Source organism: Mangifera indica, chromosome 8, assembly GCF_011075055.1.
Source record: "Mangifera indica cultivar Alphonso chromosome 8, CATAS_Mindica_2.1, whole genome shotgun sequence".
Lineage (NCBI taxonomy): Eukaryota > Viridiplantae > Streptophyta > Magnoliopsida > Sapindales > Anacardiaceae > Mangifera > Mangifera indica.
In genome coordinates, this window is record NC_058144.1 from 10,749,059 (window position 1) to 10,769,443 (window position 20,385).

The 20,385-nt window shown below is 32.3% G+C and overlaps 4 protein-coding genes across 4 annotated transcripts; 2 read left to right on the forward strand and 2 right to left on the reverse strand.

Annotated features, from left to right (window-relative positions):
• The first annotated feature begins 2,306 nt into the window (after nucleotides 1-2,306).
• LOC123224159 (protein NUCLEAR FUSION DEFECTIVE 4-like) lies at nucleotides 2,307-7,879 on the forward strand. The gene is made up of 3 exons (XM_044647726.1): nucleotides 2,307-2,776; nucleotides 6,243-7,162; nucleotides 7,249-7,879. The coding sequence occupies exons 1-3, from the start codon at nucleotides 2,468-2,470 to the stop codon at nucleotides 7,715-7,717; spliced, it is 1,698 nt and encodes a 565-aa protein (XP_044503661.1). The 5' UTR covers nucleotides 2,307-2,467; the 3' UTR covers nucleotides 7,718-7,879.
• Nucleotides 7,696-9,512, reverse strand: LOC123224161 (D-inositol 3-phosphate glycosyltransferase). The gene has a single exon (XM_044647727.1). The coding sequence runs from the start codon at nucleotides 9,300-9,302 to the stop codon at nucleotides 7,842-7,844; it is 1,461 nt and encodes a 486-aa protein (XP_044503662.1). The 5' UTR covers nucleotides 9,303-9,512; the 3' UTR covers nucleotides 7,696-7,841.
• A 2,282-nt stretch (nucleotides 9,513-11,794) lies between these two features.
• Nucleotides 11,795-14,285, reverse strand: LOC123224340 (probable serine/threonine-protein kinase PBL15). The gene is made up of 5 exons (XM_044647976.1): nucleotides 13,830-14,285; nucleotides 13,619-13,754; nucleotides 13,399-13,535; nucleotides 13,185-13,308; nucleotides 11,795-12,381 (listed from the first exon to the last, which is right to left on the reverse strand). The coding sequence occupies exons 1-5, from the start codon at nucleotides 14,244-14,246 to the stop codon at nucleotides 11,930-11,932; spliced, it is 1,266 nt and encodes a 421-aa protein (XP_044503911.1). The 5' UTR covers nucleotides 14,247-14,285; the 3' UTR covers nucleotides 11,795-11,929.
• Nucleotides 14,286-17,702: 3,417 nt separating this feature from the next.
• LOC123222980 lies at nucleotides 17,703-18,765 on the forward strand. The gene has a single exon (XM_044646013.1). It carries the CDS (start codon nucleotides 17,780-17,782, stop codon nucleotides 18,569-18,571), a length of 792 nt encoding a protein of 263 aa, XP_044501948.1. The 5' UTR covers nucleotides 17,703-17,779; the 3' UTR covers nucleotides 18,572-18,765.
• The last annotated feature ends 1,620 nt before the right edge of the window (nucleotides 18,766-20,385 follow it).

Sequence of the window (20,385 nt, forward strand, 5' to 3'; positions counted from 1 at the left end):
TCTTCATCGCACCATCGTGTGATGAAGAGGCAGATCGACGAATCGTGCAATGTCATCTCCTTTTCTTTCGCTCGATTCATCTCTCTGGAGTATTTTGAGCATTTCTCATAGTTGTTTGACATCATCTCGTCATCGTCGTTGCTGAATCAAGCATCCTGGTTAAGATCGACGAATCACGCAACGTCACTCGAGTGTTATATGAATGTGATAAATAGGTGGTCGTCCAAGCGTCAAATGAAAGATGGGTGTTTGCCCTTCCTTCTTCTTCGATCGTTGATGAAAGATGGGTGGGGAAAGCCGACTTCGGTCACCGGAGAAAAAAACCTTAAAAATTCCAAATCCTAGACAGGAAATGGTGACTTTTCTAACTTGTTGTATGAGGTAAAAGTTAATTTTCAAAACTTTGGGGGTGAGGAATGAAATAAAATAATATATTTTTTAATATTATTGTTAAAATAACAGTTTTACTTTTGCCTCTAACAAAAATTTTAATGGAAGTTAGTTCATATGTAGGTATTTGAGTTTTTCATCTGTTATAGGTTTGTTTTTGAATTTCGACTAAAACTTAGATGAGAAATTGTCCTTTGGCCATTAATTAATTACTCAGCTAATAATACTTGTAAAATATGATTAGAAATTGAAAAAAAAAGATATAGAAATTATACATGTATAATATGATAAATAATAAAAAACACATTTGAAAAAAAAGGTCATAAAATTCAGGTATGAAAAAAATACGAAATGTATATATATAGGTTTAATACGACGCATCATCAATAATACGTTTATAAAAATATAACAATATCAATAATAATTTTAACACTTTTCATAGATCTTCTGGTTAACAAATCAAATGCAAAGTATTTAATTAACTATTAAACTAACATCGAGATTCAATTATCACAAGAAATTATCAGGAGATATTAGGAATTTGAATGATAAAAAATTGAGTTTTTTATTTTATATAGTTATAACAGTACGATAATTAATTAAAAATGCATGAGACACTTTTGTACTTTAAAAATTTATAAAAAATAGAAAACATAAAAAATTAAAAAAATACAAGCTTAATACAAAAAATAGATAAAATACATGTTTAATATGTTTTGAATTTAAAAATTTAGAACGATGTATTTAAAACACAAATTAAATAAGAACACGAATAATAGTTATTTTTACTAATTAGGGTATTACTATTATAATCATATGCTGTCATGTTAAGACCGGTGATAGTTCCTAATTTTAACCTATAATTCGACTGTTCTCCTTTCGACATTGTGTGACATTATTGACTTGTCTTCGTTTAGAGATGAAGATGAGGTTTTTGTCAACGAAGAAGGTTCGTAATCATCAATGACAATGTTGTATAGCATCAAAAGTAGCATGGCTGGAAGGAGGACGTGCTGAAGAGGAAGAGATGTTCCCTGAAGATCGCTGGTCATCGTCGAAAAATTTAATCTAAAAAGTTTGAAAACTTTAGGGGAAAAATGTTATTTTTAAAAACTTGGGTTAGAAAAAAATTATTAGTTTTTAGGGTTTAGAGGGGAGAAATGATATAATTAATGAACTCAATTAATTTTAATTATTCATAGGTAAGTAAATGAGATTTTTCAAGTTAAAAGAGGAAAAATTAAAAAATCAATATATTTTGGGGGAGAATAAATCCTTTGGCCCAAAAATAAAATTCAAAAAAACATATTTCAACTTGAATAGACTAGAACAAGAAATTGCATCGTTTATATTGATCCAAAAAAAGTTTAATCGAGATTAGAAGGTTTAATGTTTTATATCTAATAATTATTTTAAAATATTTAAATAAAATAATATACTCATATTTATATATAAATAACAATAATAATAATAATTTATATATGATATTAATATACACATTCTATTTTATCTTTGTAACTTTTTATTTTAGTAATAAAATATGGGTAATTGGAACATAGATCAAACCAAAGACAAAATCTAAAGGCTAAAATCTTTGTAATTTCCAGAAAGGGAGAGATAAGATGACAAAAAGGATGATCAATGACAGATCGTCATTAGAGAAAACAGAAAAAAAAATTGTAGAAAGAAAATTGTTATTTTTTAAATTTAAAAAAAAAAATATAAGATTTTCAATTTAAGGGAAAAAATATGATAAAAGTTTTATTTTAAAATTTTTTATTAAATAATGATTTTATCTTTAACTCTAACTAAAATTTTTGATAAAAATTATCTCATAACAGGTATTTGGTTTTTGAAATTGGAAAAGTAATATATTGGGGTTTCCCTAAACCTTGTGTGGGAATAAGCTTTTGGCCAAATCTAAAATTTTACTGTAACTAGTGAACTCCGTTATAAATGAGGCTACGCAAGGAATTTCCTCACGACAAACAAAAGTCATCTTATACAGACACTCCCACCAAGGGAATTCCTCGCCGAGGAATCTCGCCGTCGAGGCTGCAGATAGAGGTCTCTGTTGATGGCGGGACAGTCAAGAAAATGGATGATATTAGTGGCCACAATTTGGATTCAAGCCTTCACGGGAACGAACTTTGATTTTTCAGCGTATTCATCGGATTTGAAATCCGTGTTGGGGATTTCGCAAGTGCAGTTAAATTACTTGGCGACGGCCTCTGATTTAGGAAAAGTTTTCGGGTGGTCTTCAGGATTGGCGCTCATGTATTTGCCCTTGTGGGTCGTTCTTTTCATGGCGGCTTTTATGGGATTCTTTAGTTACGGTCTTCAATGGCTTGTTATCAGAAACGCTATCTCTTTGCCTTATATTCTGGTAAGTTGTTTTATCTTTATCCTTATCCTCTGTTTTTTTGTAAATTTCATTTGTTTTTGACTGGTTTTCAGATTCATTTTCCTTTTGTTGATTTTCTGGTTTTATTTTGCCGGTTTCCGGAATTTGGAGTGTTAAACAGTGACTTCATAGTGGGAGGCATGAATCAGAATTTTATCTAAATAGGAAAAAGGGTAAAATTTCTGGTTTAAAAGAACACTTTGGTAAGGAAGGATCACATGTTTTTTACAGACTAAATTGAAACACGTAGTCTGGGCTGCTGCGTTTGGTATTATGTGGCTGAGAAAATTTTAAGTGAAAAGACAAACACACCCGCAAGAGTTTAAAAACTTAAATATCCACCCGTCTCTAAACTTTTGTTGAAATTACATTTAAATATAAAAATAAAATTATTATTTTAATAATAATATTAAAAAATATATAAATTATCTCATCCCTTGGCTTTTAAAAATTGATATTTCACCTTAGGCTTCAACTTTGAAAAATGGCTTCTCCCCTTCTCCCCCAACCCAAATCTCTAGGTTTTTTTCTCTTTGGCGATAGTCACCATCTTCATCCTCCCTTCACCCAATGCCACCGTCGACAACTCCAATGATATGAAAGAAGCTCTAGCTGATGATAAATGGAAGACAATTGCTTTTCCGTCAAATTTGTTGCAACCCACTGTTAGTTCATCACTTTCTGGTCTTCTTCTAGCCATGGCTCCAAACGTGGCTGTTGATTCCAGTTGACGAAGTCGAATTGATGACCTTGTCGATTCATTTTTGTCTAGATGGCTTATCCGGCTAAGATGAGGTCGAAAGAAGGGAGAGAGATAATCAAACAATGCCAATTGTCGAAAAGAGAGAGGTTTCATCAAAAGATTAAAACCATAGAGGGAAAAGTGAATTTTTAAAACTTAATATTAAAAAAAATTATTAGTTTTTCAAATAAAAAGAGAAAATGAGATATATTTTATTTATTTTAATATTATTAATAAAATAACAATTTTACTCTTTAATCCTAACAGAAAATTCGTAGACGTGTGACAATAGAGTAAACTTTAGATGAATTTTTAAATTTTTGATATCTCATAAACGTTTATTTATCTTTTCACCGAACCTGGTAAGAAATAGTCCTTTGGCAAGTGAGAAATGAGAAACATAATCAGTATTTAAATGGAGATAATGACGCTATGGGAATCCATGGCTGCTTTTTCCTCCTGCTGACCCAGCCTCTCCGGTCAGCAAAAATGGACTTTGTTTTCATATTCTATCTTAACCCTTTTCTTGGAGTTAATCGTTTTTTATTTTCAGTACACTTTTTAATTTTTCAACAGGAGTATGTATCATCTGATTTATTATGATTTAAAAACTTTTTCAACCGAAGAAAAAAAAGTTTAAAAAAATTTAAAGCAAATAAAACTGAAAAAAAAAAAAGTCCAATTTAGACTGCATATTAAACTTATTAAAAATTATTTATCTTTATATATTTTGTATTTAATAATAATAATAAAATTATAATTATTTAAAATATAAAATAAATATGAAATATATAGATATTATAAACATATAAAAAAATATTAGACCTAATTATTTATAATTTTTATCAAATATAATTTTTTTTTTATTTAAAAAAATATAATTTATAATTTAAAAATTATTTATCAACGCAGCTATACCAAAAATCAAACTAGAGGTTAGGTAGCCTCCTGCGAACTACAATTACTTACTGATTTGCATAGGACAAAATAAAAAATTCTTTAAGGTCACAACTTGAATAACACAAAGCCCCCTTATACTTAACGGACTATCTAAACTTCCCCAAGGTTTATTGTTAAAAGCAATACTAAGCTACGCCTTATTAATTTTAGCCTACGTGCCCTAATACTCTAGAATTAATTATATGGGTGCTTGTTTTGTCAGAACCTAATCTGAAAATAGAAAGAAAATTTTATTAATTGTTTATTTAAAATTCATAATTTTCTTTTTAAATTCATAAATTTAAATCGAATTTTGTGTAGTCTTTATATGAGTTCAAACTAGTTAACACTTATCTCATATTGAGTTAGATTTGATCTAGAAGGAACTAGATTTATCGGTTAAATTCAAAATTTTTATTAATTATTGCCCAACTTGTGAAATTTATAAGTTCAGAATCATTATAAGGCCAAAAGACTTATTCCCACCCAAAGTTTCCTGCAAACCCCAACTTACATATGTTAATTTTTTAAAATTTAAATACTCACCTATTTATTAATTTTGGTTGTTACTATAAAGGATAAATCATTATTTAGAAATTTTATTTAAAGAATTAAAAAAATTATCTCCTTTTTCTAACCTTAATTTGAAAACTAACCATTCCCTCTTTAGACTCAAATTCTCTAAGTTTAAAAATTAACTTTTTTCCCCAAGTCTAGGGTTTGCAACCTCCATATTTTTTTTTCTTTCATAGTTGCCCCACAACCTTTTGAAAAATCTTAGTTTCATCCCCCTTTCAACTTTAGTTTCCAGTTCGTCACTGGTGACCTTCTCACTCCATCTTCGACATCTCCTTTACCTAGACTAAGTCGTTGACATCTATCTCCCTCCCATTTCGCTCCCGACTAGTGTAAAATCTAACTAAAATTAAGTGAGAGATCTTGCTCGATTTTAGTCAGATTTTGTGCCAACTGGGAGAGAACAAGAAGGAAGGGTTTAGGATTTCGGTTTGTTCTGTTCTTGTCGCTAGCCTCCTTGGTGACGCACATTGACACAAATCCAACCGAAATAGAGATCTCTCGCTCAATTTCAGCCTAATTTTATGTTGGTCGAGAGAGAAATGGGAGGGAGATGGATGTCAACAATTTGGTCTAGGTAAAGGAGATGCTAGAGATAGAGAGAGAAGGTCACTAATTGGGATTTGGAGACCGAATCTGAAGTTGGGCTGAAAAAAGATTTTCCAGAAGGCTGGGGGTGGCTCAAATAGAAAAAATATGAGAGACTAAATTGAAACCTAGACTTTGGGGGGGATTAGTTTTTAAACCTTTGAAAAAAAAAAAATAGTGAGAGAGTTATTAATTTTCAAAATTAAAGTGAAAATGAGGGGATAATTTTTTTATTCTTTAAATAAAATTTCTAAATGACAATTTTACTCTAATAACCATTAAATTAATAAACAGATGAATATTTAGATTTTAAAAAATTAACAAATGTGAGTTTAAATTTGCATTAAACCTTTGGTAAGAATAAGTCTTTTGGCCTCATTTTAAATATTTAAAAATTCTTTGTTAACTTCTTTTTGGTCATCTCAAAGAAAATGTAAATTATGTTTTTCTTTGTGGTAAGATTTAATTTTCTCATATATTTTCTACAAAATGACTAGAAAATACTTAATTTTACATAAGTATAATATATATTAAAAATAATGAAATAACCTTTTTCTCTTTTAGCAAAATTTCTTTGAAGCCTTACAATGAAACTTCTTGCAGGTTTTTCTTCTATGTTTGTTAGCTGGATACAGCATCTGTTGGTTCAACACTGTGTGTTACGTTCTTTGCATCAGAAATTTCCCTGCCAATCGAACTCTAGCTCTCTCACTTACAGTCAGCTTCAATGGAGTGAGTGCAGCCTTATATTCTCTTGCTGGCAATGCAATCAACTCTTCATCAAGTTCAATATATCTCCTTTTAAACGCTTTTGTTCCTCTTATAATTTCTGTTGCAGCCCTCATTCCAATTCTTCGCCAGCCATCTTTAGACCCTCTTCCCCCAGATGGAGTTAAACGCGACTCTCTTATTTTTCTCATGTTGAATTTCGTCGCTGTTCTCACTGGAGTTTATCTCCTCCTCTCTGGCTCAACCTCATCAGGTGCAACAGCTCGTCTTCTCTTCGCTGGAGCCCTTTTTCTTCTTGCTTTTCCACTGTTTATCCCCGGTATAATATATGCTCGAGGCTGGTTTTGTCGTACCATCTACTCTCGCATCGAAGGCTCTGGCTTCATTCTTGTTGATGTTGATGATCTCGAGCTGCATAGAGAGCTCCTTGTTCAGGAGGCAAGTAGCCTTGGAAATGGTCTTCTTTTAAGCGACAACGGTGTATCTAATTATAGTATTACTGAACAGAAGAGCGCTGAGAGTGGTGGCTGCTGCCAAACAGTGCTGCAGAAGGATCAATTAGCAATGCTTGGAGAGGAGCACCCGGCTAAATTGCTTCTGCGAAGACTGGATTTTTGGCTGTATTATATTGCATATTTTTGTGGGGGAACCATTGGCCTTGTTTACAGTAACAATCTCGGACAAATTGCGGAATCTCGAGGACAAAGTTCCAGCACCACCACTCTTGTTACTCTCTATTCTTCCTTCTCCTTCTTTGGCCGTCTGCTTTCTGCTGCACCAGACTACATTAGAGCGTAAGTTTTTATTTAGCCCAGAAGCTAAGTAGGTACTTAATTATCAAGCCTAATGTGAAACATTAACCAAACTTTTGCCTATGCAGTAAGATGTATTTTGCAAGAACAGGATGGCTGGCGATTGCACTATTGCCAATGCCGGTGGCCTTCTGTTTGCTAGCGGTATCCGGGCAGTCAATGGCATTGCATGTAGGCACAGCTGTAATTGGGTTGAGTTCTGGGTTCATATTTGCCGCTGCAGTTTCAATTACATCAGAATTGTTTGGACCAAACAGCGTAGGAGTCAATCACAACATTCTGATCACCAACATCCCAGTTGGCTCACTTGTTTATGGACTTCTTGCTGCGATAGTTTATGATGCCAATGTGGAGTCTGGCCTTAAAGATTTCATCACAGACTCAATGGTGTGCATGGGGAGACTCTGTTATTTCTTCACATTTGTGCTGTGGGGATGCCTATCTCTTCTGGGTTTAGTCTCTAGTGTCCTTTTGTTTCTAAGGACTAGGTCTGCTTACGATCGTTTTGAAAGAAATCGTCTAACACAATTGTATTAACATAGATCAATCAAGTTAAATCATAGATTTGATCAGGGGGTAGTGGATTTGGAAGGGAGACTTTACATGTATAGATACATCCAACCCAAAATTAAACAAACTAAAAACAATCTTGTATAGCCTATTAAGGATAGTTACAAAAAGTTTCATTGTTGATACAAAGAAACAATCTCTCATATGCTAATGCCATCTTGCTTGCAGTAAACATGGAGGCTGCATATTTTTTACAAGCCTCGCCCCTTTGCGAAAGCCTCTTTGGACCTTCTCTAATTGCAGCCTTTAATGCCTTCAACAACGAGTCCACATTCGGCGCAAACATGAAACCAAACTCATCATCAACAACAATTGTACCTTTGATGCTGGGAAACCTTGAGGCCGTTACTGGTTTTCCGCTCATCATCGCTTCCATGAGGGTGAGATCAAGCCCTTGCGGCCGTAGCGTCGGATTCACAAAGATATCAATGGCATTGTAAAATGCCCTCAATTCGGCAGGACTCATTGAACCCAAAACTATAACTCTTGAGCCAAAATCTCTGTAACGATTCTCCCATGGCCCTGATCCTGCGACGATTAAGTACACATCTGGGTGATCGATCATCATCTTGGAGAAGGCCTCGTAAAGTAAAGGATGCCCTTTATCTTTCACCAATCTTCCGGCGACTCCAAGTACTAAACTTGCATTTTCCGGGACGCCGATTTTTGACCTGAAAATTTTCCCTATAGAAAGGTCCTTTACAAAGTCATCTTCATTGACGCCGTTGAGAATTACATGAACTCTTTCACTTGGAATTTGGTAAACATCTCGCAACATCTCCCCACAACTGTCGCTTATGGCAACATGATGAGCGTAGTTCTTGAAGAACCGAATTTCGTTTAGCACTTTCGGAACAACTCCCTGTAAGCTTCTGTTGAAAACCGGCGAAATGGGCTCTTGGGGTTTACGCGTTAAGTCTTGAAAAATATCAGACTGCAAACTTTCAAGCGCGATTCCGTGCCAAGAAACAGCAAGATTCTGAACGCTTCGCGCTAGCCAATGAGGCAGCGCCACGCTTTCCGAGTGAACCACATCGAACGGTTCCCGTTGGTTCTCTTCATCAAACTGTTCCCACGCTTTATTGTATCTCCACTTTCCGGGCTCCCCTTCGTGGCAGTGAATCCGCGGCGCCAAACTCTCCGTCTCTTGCGCCGTAGAGGGGCCGTTGGTCTGCACGGGAGAGGTAAAAATATGAACTTGATGGCCTCGACGAGCCAAAGCCGTGTGCAGAGTGTGCGCATGCCGCTCCATGCCACCTGGGGTCGTCCCAATCGGCCATTTTCTCGAAAAAACAGCAATTTTCAGAGCCTTCAGCGGCCGATCATTCCACTCAAACCCAAGACGATTCCATGCGAATTCAGCATTGCGAAGATCGCCGCTCCACGGCTTTATCACATGACTGCTAACAATACTCGTGCATATCGTTGTACTGGGTGTGTGAAGGAGAAACAGAGCTGGAATGGTAAAGAGAATGATGAAGAAGAGAGTGGTGCAAAGATTGGACTGGTACATGAAGTTCTGCTTCTTGGGTTTGTTGTTGAGGATGGCCATTAATTGGGGTGTGAATTATTGGAGAGATTTTTTATTGCTTTTGTTGGGTTTTGGGTTGAAGAAATTGCTCTGAAATTGCACATAAATTTAGTGATTTTGTGATGGAAAGTCGGGGCAGGTGGGATGGCAGGTACGCACGCACTTAAACAGTTGTGTTGGGTTTGGAGTTTTGTTTGAGTGCGTTTCTCACGCTTCTTTTTGGAAAAACAGAGCATTGTGAAATGTGATTCTTCGTTTTTGTGCTATTAAGTATCTTGTGATCACCACCACCACCGCCGCCTTGCTTCATGGGGCGGTCAAATATATTATGAATGTGCGTTTCTTCTCACATGACGCACATTCTTACCCTATTAAAATATTGTTTATGAGAATTCAATACTAATCAAATTAAGTTTAGATATTTTTAATTCAAATTCTATTTAAATTAAAAATATTTGATTCAAATTTATTAAATTAAAATTAAAAATAGTTAATAATCTAAATCAATGGTTTGATTTCATATTTTAAATTTATAACTTGAGTTTATAGTTCATTGATAAAATAAAAAAAAATTCAATTTTACTTTAAATATGAATCGAATCTTTTTATTTAAATTTAATTTTAATTTAAATTAAATAAATTTAAAACGAGTTAAAATAAATTGATTTTCAAAATTGAATTAAACCATTTGAATTTGGATCTTACCCTACTACTTATTTTATGCTTTCAGTATCAATATTATTAAAAATAATATTAGTATGTACTAAAATGAGAAATGATGAATTGAGTCAGAAGTCAGAAAGTCAACTTAGCTTCGGCAGCCAACAGGTCGTTGAGATCCAATCGACTAAAGTCAAACAATTTTGGTTAAGACGCATACATACATTAATTTGCACGTCAACTTTGACTATCCTCGTTTCGTTTGATCTGTGATACAGGAATTTGAATATAAATAATTATTAATGCGATCGGAGACTTTATTAGAACTAGACTCAACTAAATTATAAAAGCAATTGAGCAACTTTACTTGCTCTTTCTGCCACCACAAATTTATAAATTTGATCAAGATTTTCTAAGACCTTACCTTGACCCTATTGAATCATTGATGCCAATGTGTCATAATAAATAAAATTTTAAAATAAGTTCATAACAATTGAACAATTAAATTACATTTCTAACATTTTTTATAATATTTCAATCCCAAATAGAGATGTGATCTTAGGTGATTAGGTCTAATTTAATTCAGTTCATATTTAAATCAAAAGATTTGATTCATTTTTTAAACTAAATCAAACTTGAGTTAAGAGATGTTCGGTTTGAATTAGTAGTTCAAATCATGGTTTGATTTGATTTAAATTAGCTCAAATTTATAATTTAAATTACTGGCTCAAATTTGTAGTTCAGTTTAGTTCGAATCCCTAGCACGAATAAGAAATTTTAAATATTATTTAGGTAAAATAAACTCGTTTTTACAATGAATCACAAACTCAAATCATAAATTCAAACCGTATATTTGAACCATCAATTTGAATCGAATCAATTTATAAATTTGAACTATAAATTCGAACTATAAAATTGACTTAAACTTGAATCAAACCAAACTGAGTCATTTTTCATCCGAATTGAATTTGAATTAGACTTAATTTTGACTCAATGAATTTGAACTGAATTCAAACTGAACCATTTTCTATTCGAACCAAAAGGTGTTTGAGCTTGGCCTAGTCTGAATCCACTCTTGATCCCAAATCAATCTAGTTTAATGGGTAAAATGAGTTTTGATTATTCAATAAATTGGATTTAGGAAGAGCTCCTGATCAAACCCACCAGTCCAATTTGAGTGAGTTTTAAAACATTGACGTTCAATAGAATTAGCATGCATTATGCCGATGCATTGGCCTCACATGAAGGGGCTTTAATTTCAAGGCAGAATTTTTTAGAATATGGATCATGTGCTTCCCGGTTTCATATATAAAAATATTCAACTCATTCCAAGGAAGTAATCTAATACAAATGCCATTGCTATATATATATTTATATTTTTAAATTAATTTAAAATCACTTAATTATATAACAATATATATTAAATATATATTTATTTATATACTTAAAATTAATATACATAATTTTATTATTTTATCACAATATTTATTTCACTTAACCAAAGAAATAATTGTTTTTAAAATTGCGTAAAAGTGTCATTAAAGGAAAACAATTGTTGCACCTATATTAATATTATTAATAAAACTATATTTGGTGGATCGGCATGATCTGTTGCGGGTTTAGCATGACATGACCTAGGCCACACCGAACCTTGCCATTTTCAATTCAACCCGATTCAATACGATTCTTTATCAACTCTAGCAAGGACAAGGTAGATATTGTTAATCCATCATCCCACGTACGTAAAACAAAAGGCCTCTCGTTTATCTTCTTATAATTCTTAATAAAGTCCTGACTTTAAAAAACAAACAAATTGACCAAAAATGAAGTGAAAATGGAAGATCATTGTTACTGATCTCTTCACCATTCATTCAGTGATAATTTTATATATTGTCATTCACATTTTTACACATATATAAGTAACTAATTAAAAATTACCTTAATATACACACTATTACTCACAAATCTTAGTTTTAATAGCTTCATAATCATGATTTTCTGATTGGTGTTCCAAGAGATGACTTTCTAAAATTCCCATGTCTAGTCTCAGGCCTAGCTTTATGGGAAACTCCATTTTTTGTTGATTTTGGTGATGAAACCGGCCATTGCCCACAAGAAACCGCCATGTCCTTGAAATTTTGCAGGCTTTCTAGAGTTTCAACGACTGCCGGCATTCTTGGCCGGTCTTTGGGGTTTAAACTTATGCACTGCAGCGCCAAAATGGCCATTTCCTTGGCTCCTTTGACAGAATATTGGCCGGCAAGTCTTGGGTCCATTATATAGCGCAATTTCCTGCTGCCAGCAGTTAAGTAGGGTTTTGCCCAATCTACTAGATTTTGCTCACTCTTTGCTCTTGTTTTATCCATTGATCTTCTCCCTGTTAACAGTTCTAATAGAACCACTCCAAAACTATAAACATCACTTTTTGTTGTTAAGTGTCCTGAAAACAATTGATACATAATATAAAACATTAGTAAACATCAAATTATTATGACTTTTTTTTTACTTGATTGTTGACAAACTCTTATATACTGATAAGATTGTAAATTCGGTCGAATAAGTGTGAGACCTGATTGTTGGATCCAAAAAAATCATTTTTAGATTGAATAAAATTTGGGTCTTAGACAAGTTTGATAAAAAAAATTTATCCATTAAGTTATCGGGTTTGACGTTAAACAAAAGTTATTCAAACCCAAAAATAAAAATTTCATTGTGGGTAAAGATGTATTAGTTAGGTTTTAATACCTATTAGAAATTTGTATTGGTGTTTTTACAGGTTTTTTAAATTATAAACAGATCTTAATAAATTTGAAACCCAAAAAATTTTAATAAACCATGCCAGAACAAAAAATCTTAACCCTAAACAAGTAAGTTTAAATTTTTTTTACAAGTCTAGACTTAAACAAACGACACTCAATTTAGTGGACTCAAAACTTAGTGATTTCGTTATTGATAAAAAAATTTACCTATTAAGTTATTGAGTTTGAAGTTAAACAAAAGTTATTTAAATCTAAGGATGAAAAATTTTTGTGGATATAGATATCTTTGTTAGGTTTTCAAATCTATTAAGAAATTATACAAACGTTTTTACAAGTTTTTTAAGTTATAAGTAGAGTCTTAATATACTTGGAGTCTAAAATATTTTAATAAACTATGTCTGAACAAAAACTCTTATACCTGAATAAGAAAGTCTAAAATTTTGTGGACTCAAAACTTATTGATATCGTTATTGAATAATAGTACCTGTGGAGACATATTCAGGGGCAGCATATCCGTAGGTACCCATCACACGGGTGGTGACATGAGTGTTGGATCCTTCAGGACCCATCTTGGCAAGCCCAAAATCCGATAATTTTGCAGTGAAATCCTGTCGTAATGAACAAAAGGTAATTCATACTGAAGCCAAAGCCTTGTGTCAATAAATTGACTAAAGAGAGTTAATTAAGAAATAACACACAGAATCTAGTAAAATATTGGAAGTTTTGAAGTCTCTGTATATGACAGGCTGCTCAGCGCCGTGCAAGAAGGCTAAGCCTTTGGCTGCTCCGACTGCTATCTTCAATCTTGTTCCCCATGGCAATGATATTGAGATCCCTTCACAAACAAATTTAATTAATTGTAACTCAATTATCAATAGTAATTAAATGGCTAAAATGGAAATTAATGAAGAAACTCACTTTTGAATAAGTGATTTTCTAAGCTGCCCCGAGACATGAATTCATATACAAGGAGGCGTTCTTCTTCCTCGCAACAATATCCAATTAATCTTACCAGATGTGGATGCCGAAGCTGTCCCAGAAATATTACTTCTGCCTGGAAGAGAAAAAAAAGGTCTTATGATATCCCAAAATAATAATTAAAATTGAATAAATAGATTGAACATCTTACAAGCCATTCTCGGTGACCTTGGAGGCCTTCAATGTCCAAAAGTTTAACAGCAACAGCCTGAGCCTTCAACCCCTGCCTCAAATTGTCATCCACATAACCCTTATGCACAGTTCCAAAACCGCCTTCTCCAAGCAAAAAATTGCTCGAAAAATTCTGAGTTATCGAACGCAATTCACTCAGTTGAAAATCATACAAATCGGGTCCAAACGACTGTGCAAGATCCTCATTGATTCGAGTAGACGAAGAACGGCTTAAATCAGAGAAAGATAGTCGTCGAAATGACGGCAACGGCCCAATGTCCTTGGAAAAATCCGATTTCGATGTCTTACACCGGCTGAAGTTGCTGAAAATCGCTCGATTTTCAGCTGAACAACAGTTGGCTGTAAAGGGTTTCCATGGTTTTGATTTCTCCCTCATTCTTGTTTGTGTCAAAGGAAAGAAAAGATTGAAGTGTTTGTTGTTGATAATTGATACGTTTATGTTATAAAGAAACCATTCTTCTTATCTAAAAGCAAATTCAAGAGAATATAATACAGAAGATGAAAATCTTTCTTCAACTGCCCTAACCACTCTACTAATTTGGGCACCAGTGAAAATAATGTCTTCGTAATCAATTGGTCACCTACGTAATTGTCTTCATGCAAAAATGCCATTGCTATTTTTATTACTATATATTAATTTTGTTTAGAATTTTGAATAATAAATTATAAGACTTAGTACGACTAAGTAAGTGTCAAGCAATGAGAAGAGCAGTTTTGTTTCTTTCATGGAAAGTATGAAGGGGAGCAGTTAAAAATGAAGTGTGAATGATGTGTACAATATCCTTTTCCTACTCCACTTCAACGGGAAGTTAAAAATGATGCAAGCTTGCTCTGAAGTTGTCGTCTCCTTTAGTAAATATTGACCGTCTAGTTAACATATATCATTAGGTATATTTATTTTTTAGTATATAAATATAATATATTATTATATGATTAAATATTATTTTATTTTTAATTTAAAATTATTAAATTATTTGATAATATATATTATGTGTATATCTATTTATATACTTAAAATATATATAAATAGTTTTTTATAAATAAGAATTCAATCTGTGAAATCAAATCTTTGGCTGACTTTTCTTTCAATGAAGAGGGGATTTTTCAATAAAAAAGAGAGATAATGATAGCTAAAATTCCCTGTAAATGGAAATAGGGATAAATATATCTCTGACCAGTCTCTCCCCAATCTGTTCTTTTCCTATATATTTTCTTAACCCTTATAGAATTAACCGTAAAAATTTTGAATTAGTACATATACACTAACACCTAATAAATATTTCATTATTTTTTTAGCAAAGATTAAAGGAAAAAAGTATGGGAAATTTTTCTACAGAAAGAGAATACAGATTTTTCATTATCTTCGTATCAGATACAAGACTAGGCTGGGGATTAAGTTATCATCCGTACCCCACTGGTTGCCATATCTAATTTTGAGCCACTTTGCGATTGATTTTATTTTATGCTAAGTTTACAAATTGGACTCCCTTTTCCCCTGTGAGCAAGGGCTTCACAAATAGATGCGCTAGCATAGATAGAGAAGTTGGTGGATTTGTTAATTTCTTACATATAATTTCAATATTATATGTTTAATGGCGTTAACATGATGCTCAAATAGCTTTGGAAATTAAGTGAATAATTTTGTGCCTAATGAAAAAAATTCCTAATGATGAATTCTTTTAGGGGACGTTTGATTTAGTTAATGTTTTATTATTAAATAGATTATTTATAAAATTACTGGGTGTAAATAATTATTATATTTGATAAAATTTGATAAATATAAATAATTATTGTATTTGATTAAAGGTAATAAAAGAATATTAGTAAATTATTTTATTTAAACGCCTTAGATATAATTATTTTAAAAATTTTATATTATTTATTATATTAATTAAAAATAAATTTATTTTTGTATAAAAAATTAATAAATAATAATATAATTATAATAAAATCAAGATTACCTTGATAATTTTTTAATACTTAAAGTGAAACTGTTAATCAGATTACTACTTATATTACATGTCATATCATCATTAATAATAAAAAATTATCGTAATCTTTTATAAATCAAATAAGATAATATAAATAATAAAGGAGTCTTTCCTTGAAACTGTGTAAACTTCCCTTATTCTATAAAATAAATAAGGGAAAGCAGCTCCCTCGCCGAGGGCCTAAAACGGACCAATGCACTTTGCCCCAACTCTCCGATTCTGGGCATCCAATAAAGGCTCATTCTAAACCCCTCTGCCGAAGCAGCTTTCACTATGACCTTACCTACACCGACCGTTCCCTCGCGGCAACTAGACTGATTGATCATTCGATCCCTGTACTGTGCCTATTTACTCTTCCTAAGTAATCAAAGATGTCTTTTGACCCTCATCATGGTGGTTAATCTTAACTACCAGCGCTGGCATTTCGCCGTATGGCTAAAGGAAATTTGACCACTCCTTGTAGTACCGATGTTACTAAGCCCTAACCAAAGCTTTGATCGCTGTGCTTCCCCCTTATTGTTAGTCCTCTTACCATATACCACTTCGAATGGTTACTTCCCCCCTTACTTAACATAGGTCGATTCACATCGTTTTTATAGGCAAACTCCAAAGTTGGAAGAACTTATTCCCACTTGCTCGGTCTCCCTTGCACTAAGCTCCTCAGCAAGTCTTTTAGTAAACCGATAACTGGAGTCTCAAGATAATATTTAAATTTCTGAAACTAAACGACCTCTTAAATTATTACAGGAAACCTTGTAGTGTTCACATTTACCCTTTAGGATTGGAATTTGGAAGTAGAAGCCTCGTTTCCATGGCTCTTGTGAGTCACCTCCAACAATGCCGAAAGCTATTGGAGTTGGAGGTGTCGTGATAGTCACTTTCTGAGAGGTGGGGTTTTCTATAATTTCTTAGTCTAGTTTTCTTGTAATTTTGGAATTAATAAAATTACGTAGATTAATATATATTATTTTATTTATAAATAATAATATGTTATCATGTGATTTAATATTATTTTATTTTTAATTTAAAATTATTCAATCATACTTAAATATATTATTATTTACGTAGAAAGCTATGTACATGATTTATACATATAATACTATTATTTTAAAATATGTTTAAAAATAATAAAACTATATGTATATATTTTTAAGTACATAATTAAATATATAACTTATGTATTATTATGTGATAGAGTAATTTTAAATTATAAATAAAATAATATTTAATCATATTATAATAGATTATCTGTTTATCTAATTATGTACTAAAAAAATGATTTCAAAGATTAACAAATCTGGTAGAGTATTAGAATTTTTAAGATAAAGATTTAGATTCAAACTTCTGTTACATTTATAAAATTATAACTTATCTGATGTAATAATTATGAGTCTGATGATTCTATTTTTGATTTATCTGTCTAATAAATATAGATAGATGATTTGGCTTTAATTACTTTATTTCAAATTTATTTGTCTAATAAATACAAATGGAAATATTTATTGCTAAAAAAAATTAATGTACTAAAAAAGCGCATTGCTCGTTAAAATAAAGCCAAAAAAAACCATGTCACAATCTAATTGACTTTTAATGGCAGAATTCAACGAAATGGGGAAATACTGTTAATTCCAATATATTGGATGCTTTGAGATATTATGAAAATTGTGGGGGCTCATTTGGTGTAGCCAATTCTTGCTTCCGTTGATTGAGATCAGCGCCAAATCTCATCTGGTAAAAAGTCAATCGTACTGGGTCCCAATCGAATTACTGTAGGTCCCACAAAATAAGAAAAATTGGGAAAAAGGTCCAAAACCATGAGTTAGCCGTTGAAGCTTGTGAGATTACCAAAAATAACCAGAGCCTCGCTGTAACTCGCTCGCCTCACACTCTACTTTATTGTTCGTTTCTTTTCTCTTCAATGGCGGATTTTGGATACTTATCGGATACGGATGACTCGGCTGTGGAAGAACTCATCTCTCAAACGAAGGATCTCTCTGTTCTTGAACAGGTCTCTGCCATTAACTGTTCTGGCTTCACTGACTCGGTTCTTCCCTCTGAGTTGGAACAACGATTGCGCAAACTTAAGTCCTTTCCTTCCACTAGTGGGAAGCCTAAATTCTCCGCGGAGGAATCTTTTCAGCGTTCGAAGAGCGAGTTGAACAACTCGCGAGGAGAGTGTGAGCACGACCAGAGCCGAGATGTGAAGGTGGGTTTGGAGAAAAAATCTGTGCTTGATTACGATTCTTCTCCTCTTAATTCTTTGGATTTTTCCACGGAAAATGAGGTTTTCTCGGAGTCCAAACAGAACCCGTATGGGAAAACGGAGTTGAAAGAAAAATCCAAACGGGGGTTTGTTCCTGTTCATGATTCAGCTCCCTTTTCGTCGAAATCGTTTTCTTCCCCTTTGAGCTCTACGAATTCATCAAGGGGTTCACCTTCTCCGCCTCGAAAGAGCGGTTGTTTTTGGTGTTCACCGAAGAAGATTGTCAAGCCAACGAGCAAGGAAGATCGATCAGTGATTAGTAAAAACGACGAGTTGTTATCGGATTTGGGTACTTTTTCATTGAAAGAGCAGAAAAAGATACTGAAGAAGGCAATGAAGGAGCAAGAAAAGGTTAGCCGGGAGGCAGAGAGGATCGTGGACTGGGCAAAACAAGTGTCAATGAGAATGAGTCCTCATGACATTGAAGATGAGCTCAGCGATGAGTAGAACTGCAAATTAATCAGTACAGTTTAAGGGTTTTGATTTTTTTGGTTCAACTTCATACTTAATTACTGTCCTTTTTTTTTGGTTTTCTCTTCGATGCTATAAATATATAGTTGCCTTGTTGTAAAGGGTGATACTGTTTTCAATATGCTTTTGTACATTTTGAGAAATACATGGAATTACTTGTTATTTGGAAAGTTGCAGATTTTTGAGACTTTAAATTTGTTTTTGATGTAATTTTTGTTATAGCTTAAAATGTTGATGACTCAAATAAAAAAATGAGACCTGATTTCACTAATACTGAAAAGAGATCATACTTGTGAATGTGATCCTGAAACCAGAGAGGTCCACAACTATGCCAAAGTCGAGGTGTTCAAAATTATCTGATACTCTAATCAAATTGATTTTTAAATTGAAAATCGAATTGAAAAATACGCTCTTTAAAAAATTGATTTGGATGTCAATTCAAAAATATAAAAAAATCGGTTTTTGGTTCATTTATTGTGTGGTCTAATTTTCAAAACCAAACAGAACTAAACTGGTTTTTAAAAAGTTAAATGAAAAATTAATAAAATAATAAAAATATTTTCATAAAAATTTAAAAAATAGTAAAATATGATAATTTTTTAAAAATTCAGTTTAAAAATTGGTTAATTAGAAATTTGATTTAATTCAAAATCGATTAATCTTTAAATCAGTTTGGTTTTGGTTTATAATTTTTTTTCAAACCAAATACTTGATTAGATTAAAAAAATTGATAAATCGAATTGATTAACTAGTTTTGAATACCCCTATGCTAAACCAACATCTTCTCAAGATATTATGGATCGACCATCTTCATTATTATGAAACTGAAAAAAATTACAACTCGGGAGGAAGAAATTGAAGATGGTCTGCCACTTTATTGTAAATTATTACATATTACGAATAATTTTATTTTCATGAAATTGTGCTTATCAATTATTCTTGTTTTTCATACAAATTATATTATATTGTGATAATTTGAGGAAAAAATTTAAACATTAAAAACATTTAAAAAAATAAAAACAACCAACTATTTCAGGTAAATTCAAATTGTATCAGATTAATTCAAATATAATTTAGGTTAGATTAAAAATTTACGTATTTTGACACAATTCTAATTCAAATTTAGTTATAGTCGAAAATCTCTATTCGAAACTTGAATTGTCGCAACATAAACATGACATGATTCCACAAATTTTCAAGTCTAATTCTCCTTAATAATATCTTGTTGTAGAGTTATAATTTAAGCTTATTGATGAGACTTAAATTCTCTTTGTATTCTTTTATGTGAAAATTATAGCATAATTGATTTTGCAAATACTATGTAAGGTTCAATAAAACTATGTGAAAAAATAAGTATTATCATATAATTAGGCATTGTTTTATTTTTAATTTTTAATTATTCAATCATATAATGATATGTTATTATTTATGCGTAAAGTTATATAAAAAAATTGTGCGCATAACACTTCTTATGTAAGGTTATACTAAGTCATAGAATTCTTCACTTAGATATGTTTAATTTTGGTTTTGGTTTGAATGAATCTTGCTCTACAATTAAAAGTTCGTCATATCTTATTTAAATATGATAATTTCAATCCAAATTTGAGGTCTTTGACTCTCCTCAACTCTAATAGGGAAGAGATTTCTTGATAAAAATGCGAAAAGGGACAAGGACGAGAACAAAAAATGTCTTTATAAATTGGGAACGGACTAAAGACGGAGATACATGTATCTTTTCCCCGCCCCCATCCTTGTCCTTGTCCCTGTCCCTATCCTTGTCTCAACATATT